The sequence below is a fragment of the Mobula birostris genome, chromosome 28, assembly GCF_030028105.1.
Source record: "Mobula birostris isolate sMobBir1 chromosome 28, sMobBir1.hap1, whole genome shotgun sequence".
NCBI classification, from domain to species: Eukaryota; Metazoa; Chordata; class Chondrichthyes; order Myliobatiformes; family Myliobatidae; genus Mobula; species Mobula birostris.
In genome coordinates this window covers 27897302-27920462 of record NC_092397.1, presented here as the reverse complement: position 1 = coordinate 27920462, position 23161 = coordinate 27897302, and the positions used below count along the sequence as shown (strand labels likewise).

Genomic DNA, 23161 nt, shown 5'->3' with positions numbered 1-23161 from the left:
CCAGCCACAAACTGTGCTGGTGGTGTGTGGGGTTTGGGAAGTGTGACAGGCTGGTGCTGTTTGGATTAGACAATAGGTGCAAGAGTAGGCCCTTCAGCCCTTCAAGCCAGCACTGCCATTCACTGTGATCATGGCTGATCATCAATCAGTATCCAGTTCCTGCCTTATCCCCATAACCTTTGATTCTGCTATCTTTAAGAGCTCTATCCATCTCCTTATTGAAAGTATTCAGCGACATGGCCTCCACTGCCTTCTGGGGCAGAGCATTCCACATATCCACAATGCTCTGGGTGAAAAAATTTTTCCTCAACTCCATTCTAAATAGCCTACCCCTTATTCTTAAACTGTGGCCTCTGGTTCTGGACTCGCCCATCAGCGGGAACATGCTTCCTGCCTCCAGTATGTCCAATACCTTAATAATCTTATATGTTTCAATCAGATTGTGTCAAAAATTGAAGAACATGCTGGAGACAATGAACTTGGAAACCAAAACTGACAATGCTGAAAACACACATCACTTTGCATTTAAAAAAAACAGCCGAGCGATCTGCTCCATATACAATAGTAACTTTACACAGATAGCGTCTGATCCACTTGCTGAGTTCCTCCAACATTTTGTGTGGGTTTAAATTGGATTTCCAGCATCTCAAGATTTCCTCGTGTTTGTGATATCACTCTTCAAATGTTGCAGTGAAAGAAAAGTCATTGAGGATACAGTTGAAGATGTTTGAGCCCAAAGAACAGGTGTGAGGAATTCCTTCAGAGAAGTCCTGTGCCTGGTGTGATTGACGCTAAGAAACACCATTATTGTCCATTGTGCGTGAGATGAGTGCCACCACTGGAGTGTCTTTCCTGTGCTTCCCGGTGAATATACTTTTGCCAAAGGTAAGCCGGTCAGGGAGAGATGGCATCACTGACCAGGGAAATGATAACGAAAAGACATGGAATGAAGGTGAATTGTTAGGAGATGACGACGGTACCTCTGCCGGGCTGGATTCAGGAAGTTAACAGATCGACAGGTGAGTGAACAGGGGATGCAGATTTGTTTCACAAACACAGTACTCCAGGTATGCCTAAACTAACCTATTGCATAATTGCTCAGTATCTCTCCATCGATCTGTTCTTAAATTCTATTCCCAGCTCCCTGCCGTCTGTGAACTTGGAGTGTCTAAATGTAGTTAACTTGGCCAGGTGACATGTGGATTGTGAGCAGCTGTTTCAAAACTCCGATCCCTTCACTGGCCCAAGAGTAAATGTCTGCCACAGAGAAGAGAAGAAACTCCCTTGGTCTGTTTCCAGTCAGTCAAAAGATTGTTAATCCATGTCAGCAAATTTCACCACAAAATTATGTCCTTTAATTTTAGAATGGAAAGGAATATATGAAATTACTTACTCTGCACATACAATATATCTATTGTCACGTACCCCGTGATGCGTTAAAGAACCAGCAGAAATGGAAAACACTTTGGAATCCAGTATTGCAAATAACTAATGGTATATATTAGTTACTAAGTAATTCAGTAATATAAGTGCAGATAAATCAAACAGGTTAGCAGTGCTTATATATATATATATATATATATATATATATGTATAAGTAAATGTGGAAATATATGAAAAACAAGCTTCATCAAGTCTAGGGGTAAATAGATAGTATAAATAGATAGGGGTAAATAGAGAGTAAAGTTCAGTTCGTGGTATTGAGTTGAGTAGTGATGGAGCGAGAGAGAGGGAGAAGTCTGAGTCTTCAGGTGAGCTGACGCCGTCAATCTTCCTGTTGTCCTCGGAAATCCTTTAGAAGTCACTGACTGTGACCACAACAAACTCAGACCGTTCTTCTGTGGTGGAATTGTCAACCCAGCAAGGGTGGCACACGAATAACTCCCCACCGGTCACACCCTTTGTGCACTGCTAGAGCCACTGATCGATCCGCCTGATCAATCCTCCAAAACCCAACTTTTCTGTGGGCACAACAAAGCTCATTCAGTGTCCAAAAGCATGTGTCTGTAGGTCTAACAGCTGACCTTCTATTTATCTCACCACGCTGAATACCAACTGTCCATAAAGCAGCTCCTCCCTTCTCTCTCTGTAAGAACATGGATGCTGCTAGTATCCTTGTAGAAAGTATAAACAAGCTGTGAGCAGTCCTTGCCTCTCTCTCTTTCTTTCTCTCTCTTTTTAACAAGGTGCCTTTGTTCCACAACTCACTTTCTCTCTCTCTCTCTTCTCTCTCTCTCTCTCTCTCGCAAAATTTTCCTTTAACTGAAAATGATAAAGTTTGAAACATGTATAATCAACAGATAACAGAGCAAAAACGTGTAGAATTTCTAACTTAACATCTAGATAAACTATCAGCTATAATGTTGTCAGTACCTTTCACATGTTTCATTGTCAGGTCATATTCTTGCAATATCAGAGTCCAATTTAATAACCTTCTATTCCTATCCTTCATCTTAGTTCGAAACACCAACGGATTGTGATCCGTGTAAACCACAAGTGGTCTCTGGGCAGGACAAACAGAGTCTTCAAAATGCCAGAATAAGTGCTAGCAATTCCTTTTCAACAGTGGAATAATTTTCCTAATGCACATTAAATTTCTTTGAGGAATAAGCTACTGGGTGTTCAATGTCATCCACACCTTTCTGTAACAATACTGCCCCAGCAGCTTCGTCACTAGTGTCTGTTGCTATAGAGAATGGTTTTGAAAAATCAGGTGCTTTGAGCAGAGGATGATAACACAGGATGGCTTTCAGATGTTCAAATTCCTCTTGGCAAGGATCATTCCATACAAATCTTTCACTCTTCCCAAGTAATTTCATTAGGGAGAGAATGATGTCAGCAACGTTCTTGCAAAACTTACGATAATACTCAACCATTACTAAAAACATTCCAAAAGCTTTCTTGCCAGTTGGAACGGGAACCTCAGCAATAGCTTGAACCTTGTCCTGTACAGCAGCCAGTTGGCCTTGGCCTACTGCATAACCCAGATATGTAACTGTGGCATGACCAAACTCACTTTTAGCAAGGTTCACAGTAAGATTAGCCTTGGACAACCTTTCAAACAGTTTTTCTACCATTGCAATATGCTCTTCCCACGTGTCATTCCCTACAACTAGATCATCAATATAAGCCCCTGTGTTTTCCAGAGAACATTGTCAAAGTTTTAGATCACATGCTAAATCTGCACAAACTGACATAGTATAGGCTGCAAATGCTGGGAAATATTTCCACGATGCCAACAAATTCCACTCCTCGGGGCCTCTATGATAAGACAATCCGAGCAAATGTTGGGGAAATTACAGTCAGACACTACTCTGTTGTTTTCACTACTTTCCAGAACCTGCCTACATTTCTGTTCCTCCTGCTACTGGCATTTCAAAAATCTTTGGAAATTGAAGCACACATCATTCAATGTTCTCTTTTTCAACTCTCTGTTACATCCTGAAAGATGTCCAGTGGGATTGGGGGATAGATACTGTCCATGAATTGAAGTCCATTATCACTGTTGTACAGCTCTTTGTCATTGAAATGCTGTGGTTGTCCTAGTGTTTAACGGTTGTTAAACAGATGTTGTTACAATCTTTGTTCTTACAGTACGGTGCCGGCAGTTTAACATCACATTTAACTGCATGTGGTCTGGGTCTCCCAATGTACTAAACTCCCCCAAAGGACTTACCCATCAAAATGATTTGAGACCCAACAGCACTTCCTCTTTAGTATCAACACGCTGGGGAATAATACCATACAGCCTTTCTCATCATGCTTTCCTCCTTGTCCTTTTCCTTAGTGATCACCAGTATTCATTTTCTACCTCGCATGCTAACTCTGTCTCGGGGCATAAACTCCCACCTTTGTACTCGGGTGGTCCTGTCCTCTCCCCACTATACTGTTGTTTTCTGTGTATGCATAAGATGCCTTGGGATTCTCAGTGATACTCCTGAATGAGGACATTTCTTGATAACTCTTCACTCTCCTGATATGCTGTGTGACTTGTTCTTGCTTCCTGTATGTTCCTCCAAGACCCTGTCTAATTTCATCTTCCTCTTCTGACTCCTCTTACGTTTTTAAACAAATACAATATTTCTCATCATCCTAAGTTCCTGACCATCCTTGTCCTTCTCTACCCTCCTCATAGGAACAGGGAACTACTAAATTCTGACCGGCAGGGCTGTATGTGACTTTCACGGTATCAGACATCAGCTGACATCAGCTCCATCCAGTAACAACCAGTAGCATCAGCTCCCAGACAACTCTCTATGACACCTGCCCAATTCTTCCACAAATTTGTAATCATTGACCTGCAGGTCCAAACATATTTTTATCAATAATCATCTGAAACCCTCCAGAATTAAGATTCATAGAACTTTCCCAATTAAACTCCAATCGTCTTGCTAGGTTAATTTCTCAATATGTCAGGTATGTCTCCCTTCCTGGTGGACCGTCTACATATGGTTTCTGGAAACCTTCCTGAACACATCAAACAAATAATACCCCATCCGCTCAATGCTACTTACGGACTGGTAGGTCTGGATCCCAAAACCCCCTCCACATGCCTCATGATAAAAATCGTCAGGGTGGCTACAGCAAGCTTCCCTGTGAGAATATTACTTCCCCTTCACTGTAACCAATCCCTGTTACACCAGCCCCAGTTATCCAGGAAGAAAGCCCAATGATCTGTGTTCCTGATGCCCTCCCTCCTGCACCAAATTGTTAGCCAGAAATTTAAGTGTACCAACGTACCATATCTTACCTCGCAAGCATGTGGCACCTGAAATAATCCTGAAATCACCAGCCAAGAGTTACTATTTCCTAACTTTATGCCCTACTCCTTAAATTCTTTTTGCAGGACCTTGTCTGTCTGTTGTTAGTTCTAATAAGGAACATGACCTCTGGCTGTTCCTCCTGCCCTTTCAAAATGGCCCTTACTTTCTCAGAGACATCCTTGGCCATGGCATGATTGGGGTAACGCATCATCCTGCAATCTCACTCATTCACACACATACTCCTGTCTGTGCCCCAGTTATAGTGTTCGCTGCATGTGATTCATATCTTTCCATCCCCGTGTACTTTTGTGCTTTCTGTTTGTAATGAACATTGTTTGAAAATTCATTCATTGTCTTCTTCTTTGGTTCAGCTCAGGCAATTTACTTATGCATTCGCAAACAAAGGAGACTGGACATGTGTTGAAACCACAGAATTTGTTAGAACTCGTACGATTTTGATATAGAACAAAAAGAAAACTGATGTCTACAGTATAGCTATACATAATTCGAAATAATACTTATCCACGAAACAAGCCTATCTCTGTGAAAGAGTGGAACCACAGCAGATCCGGCAATGTCACAGAGCCGGTTTCCTTGCTTCTTTCCTTCCTTCCTCCCTTCCTCCTTTTCCCTCTCCCTCACGATGTCTCTGTTGCTTTACTTTCTCGCTCCCTCTCTCATTCTATTCTCTGTCTCTCCACACGCCCACTCCCTTGCGCTCACTCTCGCGACATCTTCCTCGTGTCCTATCCCTCGCGCGCTCTCCCTCACGTGCTCTCCTTTGCGCTCTCTGCCTCCCACCAACTCCCTCGTGCGCTCTCCCCCTCGCGATGTCCCCTTCTGTTGCTCTCCCTCGAGCTCAATATCGCCTGCACGCTCTCCCCCAGGCCCTCTCCATCACGCTCACTCTAACGTCATATCCATGGCACCCTCTCCGTCGCGCTCTCTCCCTCACGTGCTCTCCCGCGCGCCTTTCCTCGCGATGTCTCACTCGCTCTCTCCTTCGCGCCTTCAGCCCTCGCGCTCGCTTTCTCTATCTCTCCATCTCTCACAGAGAGACAAGTGAACGGATCGGTTCTCTGTCTTCAATTGTAAAACAGGAGCATTCTCCTACAGGAGGACAGTTCAAGTTGGCAGTGAGAGGGAGACTCTACATTTAGAGATGGAGGAAAAAAGGAAGGTGAAGGAAAGGACGGGTTTTGACGGGAGCAGGAGTGGTTGATAGAGACGAAAGTAAACTGCAAGATCAGGCAGTTTTGTCAGAACCGGGAAGCAGGGAAAACAGGTTCTCCTCAAGCTCCAAATTAACAGGGCAAGAGGTGAGGCGCAAAAGGGATTTTTCTGGGATGGTGAGGTCAGTGATGCCGTCGGGCTCAGCTATAAACAGTTGTTTTGTAACTCTAAAGCAACACACACAAAATGGAAAAGATTAAACAGTTGACAGGAATCTGGTGAACTGTCTCGGCAGGAAAAATCGACAACTTACTCTTTTCCATAAATGCTGCCTGGCCTGCTGAGTTCCTTCAGCATCTTGTGTGAGGAAAATAGTAAACAGTCGACGTTTCCAGTCGAGACCTTTCATCAGGATGTGATTTTGTGTGAGTTGTTTTGTATTTCGAGCATCTGCAGATTTTCTCGTGTTTGTTTTGTTACTCTGTTCATCACATTGTTTCCATTCACCTACAAGTGGGTGGATAGAATTGGGAGCACGAAGGCAGCTGAATTGTAAAACTTTACAGCATTTATTTCTAACGTTTCATCAGTTTCAAAATCCGATTCAGTGGGTATTTCAGCACATTCTTCAGTTCCTCTCGGAATTTGCTCTGAGTCACGGAGTAAATATACATGTTGGTGCAGGAACTGAGAATCTGCAGCATTCCCGATGTGTGGTCTGTGATGTAACGGGGATCCGTGACAGAATAAACAAAACTCATTGAAATCCGTTTATAGATAGAAAATACCACCTGTGTTCCCCACAACAATATGAAACTACCGGTGATGCTGAAGAGCAAAACGATGGATTTGCGTCGGTTCTCCATCTCCCGGTCCTTGTCATTCTCTCCACTCTTTTGTCCCCGGAGCCCCCTGCGGGCTCGACTGGCCGCTAGAATCCGCCTGACAGTCAGAATATTGAACAGCAGCATCAGAATGAAAGGGACGCAAGGGTAGAATATGCGGTGAAACACCTCAAATGCCGACCATGAGGGAGAGTTTGTGAAGCTCAGTGTCATAACACAATCCCAGGGAACACCGTCAATTATTTCTCCAGACTCGTACATAAAGCCCCAGGGGACAGTCTCCAAACAGGCCAGCACACTCACTGTCCCGATAACCACAGCCGCCGTTCTCTCGGTGCAATATTTTGCTTTCAGCTTCTCACAGCAAATAGCCACAAATCGATCGACGGTGAAAGCGACAGTCAGCCAGACTGAGGTCGCAGTGCTCGCAAAAATCAACCATAGGTCGAATCTGCACACAGGAGTGATTCGCAGGAATGATCGGGGAAAATAAATCACAGCAGTCCACTTCATCAGCGGATCGGAGATAACGACCAGGAGATCGGCCGCTGCCATTCCCACCAGGTAGCGAGTGACACATTTGGAGAGACCGCACTTTCCCCGGGACAGGATCACGATCGCCACCAAGTTCGCTGGTAGAGAGACAGGGAACAGCAAGTTGAGAAAACACTGAGCAGAAGCCAATGCAGCAGTTTGGTGGAGACAGAGAATGAGTTTACACAGTAAAATAAGTTACACAACCTCACAAACAGACATGACGCCTCCCGTTGATTCCATCACAGGGAAGCAGGGGAGAGGAATTCAACGTCCAGCAGCAAACTCGGTGCCGTAGTCAGATGTCTGTCAGATGGGAAACGTTTCACTCTGAAGCACTAGGCCGGCTTTGTTAATTGTCTCTGCAATGAGTTCAGTCTGTTTTCCATCAGCTGTTTACATTCAGTCATACCGCAGACATTTATTTAAAATCGACAGTAGATTCGATCTACAACACGAAAGTCCACACATTTGCTAAATTGTTACTACCAATCATTTGTTTGAGTCTTGCTCCTAACTCAGAAATCCGCTCACATGCAAATGTAGACGATCAGTTAGTATAATCTCCGCGGGCTCTATAAACACAATATTTGTAAATGCAGTGCAACTGCTGCAAGACCAAACGCACAGAGACGGAACATCCCATTACTGATCACAAACCGCTGGAAGAACACTGTCTGACAAGCTCAGTTCCACCGATGTCGGCGGATTCGCTAAATTCCTGCAGCGGTTTGTTTCTAGATCCAAATTCCAGCATCTGTCGTCCCGGTGTTTCCACTCTATTCCTGAAAAGCGGAATACCGGGACTGGAATGTGAGAGTTTAAACCGGCGGCAGAATCAATCACAACATTGGAATTAAACTTCAACATCCGCCCACGGCAGCTGACCCTGCGGCTTACCGGGAATTCCAAAGGCTGAAATAAAAGGATAGTAAACGTCTTCTATCCGCCAGATGACTGGATACACCATTTCAGTGAGAATCTGTGATTTCTGTTCCTCCTGTGTTCACAGCTCCGGCAGACAGCTGATGCATTCAAAGCGGTCCCGATTTATACAGAGGATCTGTCTCCCGAGATACGGTTATACACCTCACTGACTTGCTCAGTTACAGTTGCTTGAACAAACACTTTCATTCAGTATCTTTGTCTCTATTGTAAATATTCGGGCGATTGGAGACAAATACATAAAAATTCTTTGGCATCACCTCTGCAGAGTCTCTGGTGAAAATAGGCCGGTTGATTTAATTACAAAGACTGAGTTTTGTCACGAAGCAGCGACATTTACAGATTTCGTCTTTTTGTTGGCTAATTACTGATTTCTGAACGGACACCAGCGACACAGACCGATCTCTACCTCTGTCCCTACAGTTTCCCATTTTGTAAATGTTGTTTAGTACTTCAGCTTCTTCTTGATCGATCTCTCTCTCTCTCTCTCTCTCTCTCTCTCTCTCACTCACTCAGTCACACACACACACACACACACACACACCGAGAGAGAGACAATTGTACTATTGTATTTCTATGCTATATCAAATGTCCTGTTGTACACACTGGACAGGTATATGGAGGAATTTAAGGTGAGGAGTTGAATGGAAGGCAGGCTTTGAGGGTCGGCACAACATTGTGGGCCGAATGGCCTGTACTATGCTGTACTATTCTATGCTCTATGCTTACTATAAATTGCACATTTAGACGGAGACGTAACATAGAGATTTTTACTCCTCGTGTAAATGAAGGATGTAAGTTATAAAGTCAATTCAATTCAAAACCCACAACCACAGATTTGAACAAAGATACAATAGTGAGACTGCAATTAGGATGGAAATGGTGAAATGAGCACATTGCTAACATAAAATCAAGAGAAAATATGCAGATGTTGGAAATCCAAGTCAACACAAGAAATTCTGCTGAGCTCCTCCAGCATTTTGTGTGTGATATTGCTGAAGTCACAGTCTTTAATGGGCATCTCAACTCTGTCAAATGTCAAAAGAAATTGAGAAGAAATATTTCAATCTGCAAAGGAATGGGCAAACTGGTTAAATAATAAAGAATGTACTCCAAACAGGGAGATGAACAGGTAAAGGAGAAAAAAAGGCAAATGTGAGATAACACGTTAGCTGAGAGAGAGAGAGATCGACTAACAGACAGACAGGCAATTAGGCAGACAGCCAGAAAGTAGGCTGCAGGATTGAGATGTTGCTCCTGTGTCTGTCTCCTAGTCTCTGCTACAGAGTGAGGGTGTAAGAGTCAATCTCCGCTGGTCAGTTTCTGGTGCCTTGTGTAAATGTGGGGTTGATTCTCTACCGGTCAGTCTATGATACAGTGTGAGAGTGTGGGTTTTATTCTGTATCTGTCAAATCACTTTGTACAGAACGTCTGCATGATTTTAGTCTGAAATCTCCCTTTAACCAGTCTCCACATGTGGCCCTATTTCCTTGTTGAAGCATTAATTTTGAAGTAGTAGCTGGCATCCAACTTACTTCCACCCAAAATGATTCTGAACACTTTTATTGCATCTTTTCTCATTTTACGTCAGAGTGGGCTGAACATATGTAATTCTCTCAGTTTTTCTGCATAGTTCACATCCTGCAATGAGTCTAGTCACCCTTCTCTGAACTCTCTCCAGAGCCTTCACATCCCTCACAAAATATGGGAATCAAAATTGTACACAAGGCTTAATGTGTATCTTCACAAGTGCATCACACAGCTTAAGGAGAATGTCGCGAGAACTCCTCTGAGCATATTATATAGCCCAACATTCTAATAGCCTTCCGAATGGCTTCAATGCATTGTCTAGATGTTGATAGTGATGTCTTCTGGAACGCCAAAATCTTTCTCATACAATGCACTTTCTGACTGAGGACCCCCATTGTATATTTATATCCAGTAATTCTACTTCCTGTATGTAATACTACTTACATTGAACTTCATCTGCCATTTATCTGCCCACATCCGGATTGTGTTTAGATCCACCTGTATTGATTCTGTGCCTGAATGTTATCAGTCCATCACTCTAATTTCGTGTCATCTGCAAATTTGTTCTGTGCTTATCCAAATCATTAATGTTAATTAAACACAGCAGCGCCCCTAAGAATGGTTCTTGTGGAACCCCCTTTTAACATCTTCTAGGATGAATACGATCCCCTCACCATAACTCTCTGTTTTCTGTTTCTGAGCCAATTCTGCTCACATTCGCATCCCATACCTCAATCCATACCTCCTGTAATTTGATTATTAACCTCTTCTGGAGTACTGTGTCAAGAACCTTCTGGAAGTCCAAATAAATGATATCAACCTCTCTATTGTTGTAATAAATTTTAGTTGCCTCTTCATAGAACTGCAGCGTATTAGCAAGATGTGCTTATCCTTTCTGAACCCATGCTGGCTTTCTCTTAACATGCCAGTTCTTATCAGCCGCTTTTCAAACTTGTTCTTTATTAGTGTATCCTGTTCTTACCTACGTCACACCTTAAGCTTACTGGAGCATAATTACCAGGGTCAGTGTGGTCACCCTTCTTATATTCTGGGAAAATGTTAGTCCATTTCATGTCTTTACGGATTTCACCAATCTTCACAGAATTTTGAAAAATACTTGTTAGGTACCTGTATTTTTAATCACAGACATTTTTAAGTACCCTGGGATATATGTTGTCTGACACTGAGATTTATAAACTTTCAGCCTTTTCAGCTGAGACAGGACCTCATTTTCTAAGATCGGAGTCACTTTAAGCAACTTTAATTCTTGCTACACTTACTAGCATGTTGATGACTCTACAGGTGAACACTTTGGAAAAATACGAGTTAGGAATATCCTCTCTGTCTTCCACAGCATAACTTCACAGGTCACTGTTATACTGAATGCACCTAAGTACCTCCTTACAGTTTCTTTCATGACTTCAGTATTAACAAAATTTTCGGGATCAGTCTTGGCATTATCAACAATATCCTTCTCAACCTGCCATTGGCAATCCGAATTTCCCACATGGCTGTAGCTCGCATATTTTAATATCCCCAATGGTAAAATTTATTACTTTCTGTTTCTGTATTCTTTATACAACAGCCTTTTCTTCATTTTTGAACATATATTTATTCATCCATATAGTTTATCTATTGATTTATTGCTCCTCCTGACCTTGGCCATGGAGATTTCCTGCAGTGAATCGATGCCATTGTCCCTCAACTGACTCAATGTCAAGCAGTTCCTTCTAGTGAACCTTCCGAGGTCTTTGCCACGTCAGCACAAACCTTGACTTCCTGAAATTCAATTTCATGGCTTTATTTTTTACTGATACGTTTCCCCAAAGTACTTCAAGATTAACTATATTATGACCTTGTGTTCCTAAAGGGTCAGCAACTTCCTAACTCAAAATTATCCCTTGAATGTTACAGAATGTCAGATGTGGACAGGCCGCCCGACTTGTTGGTGTATTAGCATACTGGGTCAAACAAACAATCCAATGCAGAGTAAAGTATAACATCTGCAGAGAAAGGTAAACCATAAGGTGCAAGATCTTTAGGAGGCAGATTGTGAGGCTAATCATTCATCACATAGTGCTAGTCTCATAGCAGTGCGATAAATGTTGTCATTAAGCCCCGTGGTACGTGCTGTTAGAGTGATTTCTTAATGATTCCTGTGGCTTTGCAACTTTTTTTTCCTCCCTTAAGGTAGATGGGAACGTAGAATTGAATACCTTTCTGACAGCAGTTGGTGGGTACTTGACAAACAAAGTGCTGAATGTTTACCGTGGGTATATGGGGATATGGAGTTGGAGTTCCAATGAATTCTTGTCTAATATTGAATGGAGAAGTGCGCTAGTGCAGCAGAATGGGGATTCTTCATCCTAATTTTAATGTTGGTCTGTCTGTATATCCCTGTGGTGTAATAACCAGGACTGTATACAGCGCTTCATGTGTGGCCCAACTTGTGCTTCTATAGTCCCAGCAGAGCCACCTTCTCTGGCATTCAGTACCTGCAATGAACAAAGGCAAGTCCCCACGCAGACTTGAAATGACCAGCTGAACTGAGCCCCTATCAATGGAGATTTGTCTAAATGCTTTTCAGGGTCCGTCTGGCCCCCTGTGATTCTTCTCATTCCATCATCAAACAAAGGCAAGTCTCCATCCATCTGTTAACTGACCAATCAAACTCAACCCCTACCTTTGGAGATCTGTCCTCATGCTTTCCAGAGTCACTCTGGCCCTCTGTGTTTCTTCACATTCCACCATTTGCAATGCATCCCCTGGCCTTGTTTAGACACTCCGTCTGCATTGCCTCACTTCTGCATGGATGTGAAACATCAGATTTCAATTAAAAACTTCCTATTATTAATCCACCTATGACCTTCACCACTTTTTAAAATCTCAAACATCACTCTTACCTTCCTCTGCTCAAAGGAAAGAAAAGTCACACAAGGCAAGTACTATTAGAATATTTATTCATATTGGGCTTCCAGCCGTGTAACCGGTGCCGATTACAACCAATGTTTTGATGACAAACTCTGCCACCCTCATCAGGATTGATGCCTGTTGGCATCGAGACTTCGGTTATATTTGATACATGCACCGGGCCGGAATCCTGAGAAAAGTTTATTTGTCAAATATGTTGGGAAAGCAGCAGATCCTTTTTCATTCATTCATCTCGTACTGGTCTAATAGTATGTCATATTTCTTCCGAATCATCACAGTGAAGGAGAGACTCTAATTCAGCCCTGGACCATGAACTCGCGCTTGGTCTCAGAAGGAAATAACTGTCATGGCTATGGCCCTGACCCTGTCTACGGTAACTCCCCTGTCTCATACCCCCTCTTTCCTCCTGTCTCCCATGTACACAAGGGACAGTATCTTACAGCCAATAAACGCACCACCAGCTCGCCTTTGGTCTCTGTAAGAAACCGGTGTGGTCTCCTTCTATTTGCACCATCCAACACCGGGTCTGTGGGCCTGATCTCCGTGATCTTCAATGTCAAGGGTGTAGCAGTTTCTAAGTGAGGTTCTCAGGCAGTCAGCTTGAGTCCACTAACACTTTTTGGAAACTTTTGCCCGTACCTGATTCTACAAATTCCTTTAAGTTCGAAGCGAGATAAAGAAACAATGGTGGTTTCCCTGTGGCAGTTAGGCAATGCATTAGTGATAGGGGACTTATTAGTTAGTACAAACTAGAGATACTGTGGCTACAAAAGAGACTCCACGATGCTGTGTTGCCTCCTGGGTGCTAGGGTCCAGGTGTATCTGAGCGGCTGCAGGGGAAAGGTGAACAGCCAGAGGTCGTGATACATATTGGCACCATGTCATTGTCAAAAAAGGGGAAGAGGTTCTACTGACTGAGTTTATAGAGTTAGGAAATAGGGTGAAGAGAAGGACCTCCAAGGTAATAATTTCACGATTTCTCCTGGTAACATGGGCTTGTGCCGGTGGGAATAGCATAACACATAAGTAAATGAGTGACTTGAGGAGATGGTGCAGGAGGCAGGGTTTCCAGCTTGGATTATTAGAACCTTTTTTCTGGGCAAGGGATGACCTGTAGAAGAGAGATAGGTTTCACCTGAACTGGAAGGGAACTAATATGCTACTAGTGAGGGTTTAAACTAGTTTAGCAGGGGGCTGGGATTCTGAGCACCAGGTCAGTAAGTGAAGGATTGGACGCGAAGGTAGATATCAGTGAAAGCATGGCCAGGCAAAATCAAATTAACAGGTATGATGAGAGATATAGTTTAAATGGAGTGTTTTTGAATGTAAGGAGTACTATGATGGAAGGTGATTTACATAGAACATGTATCAGTATGTGGAACTACAATGTTGTGGCCATTACAGAGATTTGGTTGAGAGATGGGCAGGGATGCGTGATTAATGTTCCTGGCTTTTGAAGTTTTTGAAAATATAGAGAAGGAGGTAAAAGAGATATGAGTTGGACTACTAATCAGGGAAATTATCACAGATACGCACAGCAGAGACATAGTGGAGGGTTCAGACACAGTCCATTGAGTAGAACTCAGGAACAGAAAGGTGCAATCAAACTAATGGGATTGTTCTACTCCCTGGTGTTGGATAATAAGTCTATTCAGCTGACTGCCCTTTCAGTGGGTTTGCAGTTAGGCGGCAGAGAACACAACCCAACTTTAAAGATAGCGGTAGATAGCTGCGAGTGAAGTACATAATAAGTACTTTCCTTCTGTATTTACCAAAGGGAAAAGGTGTGGAGTGGGAGACAGTGCTGCATGCATAAACACGTCAGGGAGTTTGGACGTCAATAAGGAGAAAGTATTGGGTCTCCTAATGAGTATTAACATTAGACGAGATTGCTGGGGTCTTGATCAGTAGCTTCGTATCCACACTTGGCACAGATGAGGACCCAGAGGACGGGTGAGTCGTGAATGTTATACCTGCATGTAAGAAGGGAACAAGGGGAAATCTGGAGAACTGCAGACCTGCAGATGGAAATTGCTGGAGAAACTTCTTCATGATAGGATATATGAGCTCTTAGAAGCAAGGGCCTAATTAGGGAGAGCCATCATGTCTACATTTGGGGCAGGTCCCATCTTCACAACTTGAGTCTTCTGGCAAAGTGATGAAAGAGATTGGTGATGGTAGAGCAGAGGATATCAATCTACATGGATTTTACTAAAGCATTTAATGAAGTCCCTCCTGGTAAAATTAAGAGAGTAGTGTTTGAAGAGCCTTATTCAGGCTGGAGATCTGTAATTAGTGGTGTTCTGCAGGGATCTCTTCTGGGACCTCAGCCTGCAGCTCAATAGGCTAACACATAAATTCTGTGGCTGCTTTTAATTCCTCCTTTTCCCCAGTTTACAGTTTGAATTTTTAACTTTTATTTGTCGGATATTAGAGGGGTTAGTTGTCATTATGTCACAATCTTTAAGATGTAGAAGGCAGCTTTCTGAATCCAGCAACAGAAAGGGAAAAACTTCGAAAGAAAAATCAGAAGATATGCCTGTCTGGGATAAGAGTTTAGAACATGCGTTGATGGCTCTCGACAGTAAAATAGACAATAATACTTCTGAGAAGAAGTCATTTCGACAGAGCTTTCAGTTCTTAGAGGAGAATATCATTTCCTTGAATACTGAGCTTAAAGAGTCGAAGCGTCAGATAACGGATATTTCAGCCCACTTGGAACGGGCTCAACGCAAGATTATCGATTTGGAAGCGAGGTCTCGTCGGAATAACATTCCAATTTTTGGACTGGAGGAAGGATCTGAGAGTGGGAATTTATTGGGCTATTTTGCTAATTTGTTTCAATCTCTGTTTCCGGATACTCTACCTCAGCCTCCCGATATTGAAAGAGTGCATAGAATTCTCACTTCAAAATCTCAAGATCCGGATAAACCAAGGTCAGTTTTGGTCAGTTTTCTTCATTTCAAAGTTGAAGACCAAATCATAACATATGCAAGGAAACACAGAGTTTTTAAATTTATGGGTTCTGAGATTTGTTTTTTTCAAGACTATCCACGGGAATTTATGGAACAGCGGTTCAAATTCTTTCCAGCTATGAAGATAGCCCATGATAAGGAATTATTCCCATCACTTCGCTATCCAGCCCGATTAAAATTATTTCCTCAAGATTCGACTCCACGTCATTTTTTTGGAACCCCAATGCGGCATTGGACTATGTTAATTCTATTTTGGAGGTGGCCGAGGTCTGAATGGTATTAGTCTGCTGAATAATTTTCTGAAAGAAAACAGGCTTTGAAGATTTCTGATATGTTGAAGATATCCTTTGACTGATGGGCTATTGAAAGAAGATGTGAACTTCTTGATTTGACTGATGAATGACTTTTTCAACGTCTGTTTGGTATACTGAGTATACACAGCGGACAGATTGTTAACCGGTTTGATTGTCTGTTTTTATTCTTCCTTTTCTTCATTAATTAAGTGACAGTTTTCATAATTCATAGAGAATTGCTCATATATATATATATATATATATATATATATATATATATAGCGAGGAGTGCTGAAAAATAGATAATTAGTTTCAGTTTTTCTGCTACAACCAGTGTTTTTTCATCGGGCAGTAAGTCAAAGGGATAAAGAGATTTTTCTTCATTAGAGATTACATTGTTTAGAGAAGTCTGAGCCAGCAGTTTGACAAACACTGCTAGGTTTGCTAATGTATCTTTTCAGTAACATTGGAGAGTGAAGACGGGACCCTGAAGGAAACGTTCGACAAGTTTGGAAAGGATCGACCATTTCTGACTTCATTCAAGAAGAAGTCATCTGCATGAGATAGCTCTGCTAAAAGTGGCAGGAAGGCTGTGCAAGATTATTCTACGGAGGAAGGTCAGTGCCTTTAAAATCGTTTTATTTCCATCGCCTTGAATCCTGTTGAAAAGGCAGTATCCAACTGGGAGTGGCAGTGACGCCGTGTCTTCGAGGAATTCGTTACTTCATGAAAATCTCTCCTAATTGACTGTATAAATCTCTTGGACTTTAAAATTTACCATTCGAAGAACTGTGTTTGAATTTACTGCTTTAAGAACTGTTTTCACATTTATCGCTTTAAGAATCAGTACTGAGTGACGAATTGTTGAACGTCCGCATAGTGGTTAACTTCCAGTTAAGGTGTTTGTTTGTTTTTTTATTGTTTATCCGTGTTTAATAAATGTTTGGTTGTTTGTATATAACCTGTCTTGATTGATATTCATTGTTGCCGGTTAGGTAACGTAATTTGTGGGTGCTTGTCCGGGATCTTGTTCTAAATTTTTGAGTTTAAGTGCTGGTAATTGCCATTCTGATTTGGAAAAGGGAAATACCCCTTGTTTTTTTTAGTTTCATTGGTGTGTGAGCGGTATTCGGCAGCAATGAATGTTGACGATTTTATGGTCACACCTGACCCGGTGTTTTTAGAGAATGCGAGAAAACCTGTTGTATTGAAGATTTCTAGGAAGTTGGATATTAAGGGAATTACGAAGAATACCACAAAGGCTTTAATACAAAGAAAATTCGCTGAGCGTTATATCTGTATGAAAACGTTTGATGATGAGGTGTTAGGTAGGTTTCCAATGAGTAACCTGGAAATGCAGTTACATCTTGAACAGATGAAGTTTGAAAGATTTAAAGCGGAAATGGCGAAAGAGAGGCTAATAAAAAAAGGGAATTTGATGAAAGAAAGGCAAGTAAATTAAGGGAATTTAAAGAAAGAGAGGAAAGTAAACTAAGTGAAGGTAAAGAAAGAGAAGGTGAAAACCAGAGGAAATTTGAGTTAGAGATGGAGAAATTAAGGAGGGGAAATTAGTCTTCTGGTTCTAATAAACAGTTTATTGCTAGTCGTGAGGTTATTTTGGCTCCTCCATTTAATGAAGCTGAAGTGGACAAATATTTCCAGTATTTCGAAATTGTTCTCTGAGCTTAGGGTGGCCGAAAGAGCAATGGCCAGTGATATTACAAAGTGTAATTAAAGGCAAGGCACAACAAGTTTATACAGCTTTAAATGCTGATCAAGCACTGGATTATGGTTTTGTTAAACAGCTAATATTAAAGGCATATGAGTTGGTTCCGGAAGCATGTAGAGAAAGATTCAGACATTTGAAGAAATCTGTGGAAAAAACTTATGTGGAATTTGCCTATGAGAAATCTGTGTGTTTTGAGAGATGGGTTTCCTCTAAAAATGTGAATGGGGAGTATAATAAATTAAAAGAGTTGATTTTACTGGAGGAATTTAAAAGAAGCATTCCTGTTGAAGGGAGAACATACTTAAATGAAAGAGACACATCTGCATTGCAGGAGACTGCTAAATTAGCTGATGAGTATACTTTAATTCATAAGAATAAATTTTCTCCAGGTAGAATTTTTAAAAGGAAAAATAGCACAGAGAGGCAAGGTAAACCAGATTAAAAAAAAGAGAAATAAGCCATCCCAGATGCTTGTGTGCAGCATATTGAAACATCTGTAAATTCACAGGATTTAGAAAATACTAATGAAGATGTGTCAGAGTCTGACCAAGTTAAGAAGGGATATGAAGTTTTTATAACAGAAGGGTTTGTATCCTTGAAAGAAGGATCCAATTCAGTACTAATAAGAATACTTAGAGACACTGGAGCTGCTTAATCACTAATATTAGACAGTGCGCTAAAGTTTAGTGATGAGTCTGACATTGGTGAGGTAAATTATATAAGAGGAGTTGGGAGTTCCCTTATGCCAGTACATCTAGATATAATAAATTTAAGGTCAGGATTAGTTACAGGGGTTGTTAAAGTAGGACTGCAATCCAGTTTACCTGTGAATGATGTTTCTCTTTTGTTAGAGAACGACTTAGCAGGTGGACAAGTTTTTCCTGAAGTGCATTTGACAGTAAATCCAAATTCTGAGGAACGACAGAGGGATTCTAACACAGATTCTTCATGTGTTGTAACAAGAGCTAAAGCTAAAAAGACCGATATACAGGATGAGGTTGTTACCCACAACTGTTCAGTTCAAGATTCGAATTTTGAGGATGTATCAGAAACTTTCTTACCTACATTATTTGATCAGGATTTTGGTAGTAAGTCTCACCATGAAGATTTGTCTTTATTGTGGAAGGAGATGATAGCAGAGCAGGGTAGAGATCCTGAGATAGGCAAATTAAAAGAACAAGCTCTTCCAGATAGTGAAATTGAAAAAGTGCCAGTAGGATATTATTTTGAAAAGGGAGTATTAATGAGAAAGTAGAGATCACCTACAATTCCTGCTAGTGAGGAATGGAAAGTTAATCATCAGGTAGTAGTTCCTAAAATTTATCGAAATGAGATTTTAATTATGGCTCATAGTATTCCTTTGGGTGGTCATTTAGGTGTGAAGAAAACTATGAACAAGGTTTCTAAACATTTTTATTGGCCTAGTTTAAGAAAAGATGTGGCGACATTTTGTAGAACGTCTCATACGTGTCAAATTGTGGGTAAACCTAATCAAGTTACTCCAGTGGCCCCAGTACATCCAATTCCAGCATTTGGTGAGCCGTTCTGAAAAATCATTGTAGACTGTGTAGGTCCTTTGCCAAAGACTAAAACTGGACATCAATATTTGTTAACTATTATGTGTACAGCATCTAGGTTTCCAGATGCATTACCTCTTAGGAATATAACAGCCAAAACTGTGACAAGGGCTCTTATAAAATTCTTTACTTATTTTGGGTTGCCTAAGGAAATACAATCGGATCAAGGTAGTAATTTTATATCTGGATTGTTTCAGCAGATAGTTTATAAACTGGAAGCAAAACAGATTATTTCATCAGCCTATCATCCAGAATCGCAAGGAGCCCTGGAGAGATTTCATTCTACATGAAAAACTATGATTAGAACATATTGTGTGGAAAATGAAAAGGACTGGGATGAAGGTATACATTTACTACTTTTTGCAGTACGAGAGGCAGTAGAGGAATCATTAGGTTTTGGTCCTTTTGAACTTATGTTTGGGCATAGAATTCCAGGACCTTTGGCTTTGTTGAAGGAATAGTGGATTAATAAAGAAGTACACACTAATTTGCTAGATTATGTTTTAAAATTTAAAGAAAGATTATATAAAGCTTATAGCTTGGCAAAGGAAAATTTAAAATTGGCTCAAGAGAAGATGAAGACTTGGTATGATAGGGAAGCTAGGATGAGGTTACTTAAGCCTGGAGATAAGGTGTTGGTTCTTTTCCCGGTGCAAACAAACTCATTACAAGCTAAATTTTCTGGTCTTTATGAGATTAAATCTAAGGTGAATGATGTGGATTACGTGGTAAAAACCCCAGATCAAAGAGAGACAACACAGCTGTGTCATATAAATATGATAATACCGTATTATGAGAGAGAAGCTGCTACTATGACTGTTGTGGTCAATAATGAGTCTGATCTTGATAAAACCTTAATGGATAATTCATCTGAAACTCATTTTAAACCCAACATTATTTCAGCCAGGTTACCAAATTCAAAAATTCTAGAAAATATTGATGAACAATTAGCTCATTTACAGCCAGAGCAGAGAGAGCAGATGAAACAGTTAATTTTTAAATATAGAGATTTATTTCTAGACGTTGCTAGAAGAACCACTGTAGCTACACATGATGTAGATGTTAGAGATGCAAAACCCATAAAACAACATCCATATCGAATGAACAGGGAATAATGTGAACTTACTGAACAAGAAATTAGGTATATGCTAGAAAATGATATGATGAGACATTCTAATTCGAATTGGAGTTCACCGTTTGTTATGGTGCCCAAGCCAGACAATAGTATTAGGTTTTGTAAGGATTACAGGAAGGTGAATGCTGTGACAAAAACTGAAGCATATCCAATCCCTAGGGTAGATGATTGTGTGGATAAAGTTGGACAAGCCAAATTCCTTACAAAGATTGATTTGTTAAAAGGTTATTCATGTATTCTTTTGACGGATAGTAGAGAGTTATCTGCATTTGTAACTCCATCCGGATTATATGTGTGAAGAAAGACCAAGTTATCAGAAGATTGATGCTAATGAGAGAGATAAGTGAGACAATGGAGCAGCATTCGGAAATGTTAATGAGGGACGAGAGAGATTAACGAAAAGAGACGCAGTTCCAAATACTGTCAGACCGGTTGTTTTGAACCTGAACTGTTTGAAGTTTCATGGACAGGCGATACCCCAGCAGGGGAATAAAAGGAACAGGTTCGCTAAGGCAAGGGACACCACAAAATCACGAGATAACGAGGCCCTGGAAGTGTGGTGTGCCCAAGTTGGTGGGAGTTTTGGAGGTCTGGGCGCGGGACAGACCATAGACGCACAGGGTGAAAAGGTACGATCAGCGGCAACCTGGTGTGTGTATGTCCACCCTGGCCTGGGTGCCGGGTTCACCACGGAAGAATGAACGTATCCGGAATGGAGGGGTCACAGTCAGTGACCTCAGAAGACATTAAAAAAAGGGCTCGCCCAAAAGCTAACTGTGGAGAGGCATCAAGGTCTGTCTGAATTCGATTTGCATATCATCATTCTCTCTCTCTCTCTCTCTCTCTCTCTCTCCCCCCCCCCCCAACGGCACAACAGCGATTGCTGCGAACTGTACTGAGCTGAACTGAACTCTGCGTCACTTGAGACTGATCATTTTACCCCAGGCTGTGATAGAACTTGATTGATTCCTATTATCCTAGTTCTGTGTACATGTGTGTTTTATCATTGCTAACCCGTTGCATTTATATCCTTACATTTAGAGTACTGTGTTACTTATTTCTTTAATAAAACTTTCTTAGTTCCAGTAATCCAGACTCCAACTAAGTGGTCCATTTCTGCTGGTTTGGCAATCCAGTTACGGGGTACGTAACATAAGTGGGGTTCTCGTCCGCGATTTTGAATGCTAATTTTGGGGCGGGGTAAATTGATTGGGTTAAAATTCCCGAAAGAAAGAAAGGGCAAACAGCAGAAATGGAGATTGAGGAATTTCTAAAGGCACCGACCTTGCAGGCATTAGAGGATGCCAAGAAATCAGAATTAGCAGCTGTGGCCAAATGGTTGAATCTTTGTAAGGGGAAGTGGACAATGAGGAGAGCGGGGATGCACAGAGCTATCATAGAGCATTATGTATCTAAAGGTGTGTTTCCCCAAGGGGAGCTGGAGGTTGTATCTATGGGAAAACCTGGTGCAGAAGCAGTACAGCTGCAGATTGAAATATTGAGACTCGAGCACGAGTTCCGGGTAAACCAGTTGGAGCCAGAAGAGAGGGACAAACAGTTGGAGCGAGAAGAGAGGGACAGGCAGTTGGAGCGAGAAGAGAGGGACAAGCAGTTAGAACGAGAAGCGAGAGAGAAGCAGAGGGAAAGGGAATTTGAGATGGAGAAGTTAAAGATGACGACAGCGCTGGGGCCCATGCCGAACCAAGGTGGAGGGTTCAGGGCAACCCAGGAAGTTAGGCTAGTTCCCCCATTTGAGGAGACCGATGTTGATGGGTACTTTCTCCATTTTGAAAAGGTTGCTGCAAATCAGGACTGGCCGAGGGATAAGTGGCTGTTTTGCTTCAGAGTGTACTTAAAGGAAAAGCCTAACAAGCTTACTCGGCCTTGTCTGCAGAAGATGCCCAGAGGTATGATGTGGTGAAAGAGGCCATACTCAGGATTTATGAGTTGGTCCCGGAGGCATACCGGCAGAGGTTCCGGGATGCGAGGAAGCAATGGGGCCGCACGTATTTAGCGTATGCCCGTGAGATGCAGATATATTGTGAGCGTTGGTGCGCCTCGAAAGGGGTCAATGGGGATTATGACAGACTACTACAGCTAATCCTGATTGAGCAGTTTAAAGGTTGTGCCCCTGAATGTATGAGACCCTACCTAGATGGGAAAGAGGCAGACACCTTAGCCGCAACTGCTAAGTTAGTGGATGAGTACGCGTTGACACATAAAACGAAGTTTACCCCAAGTAAAGGCTACCAGAAGGGTAGTCAGGACGGCGGAGAGAGTCCGCCAGAAAAGTCAGAAAGTAAGCCGGGGACTGGTGAGAAGGATAAGGTAGACCGTGAGCAGTTTGGTAGGAAGTCTCCTGGTGTCGTCTGTTATAATTGTGGGAAAGTCAGACACTTTGCGTCCAGGTGCTTTGCCCCAAAGAAGGAGATGGGGAAAGGGAAAATGACGGTTCCGACTGGCTGTATTGAGCTTGTAAACAGACCGCTAGGGAAGACGAGGTCTGATAAAGTTCAGGAAGGGCGCGAGAATTTTATCTCGGCCGGATTGGTGTCGGTGGAGGAAGGGTTATACCCAGTTCCAGTATGGATCTGGAGAGACACTGGAGCTTGTCAGTCATTGATATTAAAGATTGTGTTAGACTTTAGTTCAGAGACCCAGACTGGTGAGGTCAGGGTGATAAAAGGCATTGGAAAAGGGACTGAAGCAGTACCTTTGCACCAGATACACC

The 23161-nt window shown here is 41.9% G+C and overlaps 2 protein-coding genes across 2 annotated transcripts in view; both read right to left on the bottom strand.

Annotated features, from left to right (window-relative positions):
* LOC140188910 (uncharacterized) overlaps positions 1–23161 on the bottom strand; it is an 838801-nt gene that overhangs the window by 421849 nt on the left and 393791 nt on the right. The gene's annotated exons all lie outside the window — the stretch shown is intronic.
* The window catches only part of LOC140188888 (probable G-protein coupled receptor 139), a 44163-nt gene continuing 27513 nt past the window's right edge, over positions 6512–23161 (bottom strand). Inside the window, exon 2 of the mRNA XM_072245546.1 lies at positions 6512–7413. Within this exon, the coding sequence (XP_072101647.1) occupies positions 6512–7413 (902 nt within the window). The remainder of the gene's footprint in view (positions 7414–23161) is intronic.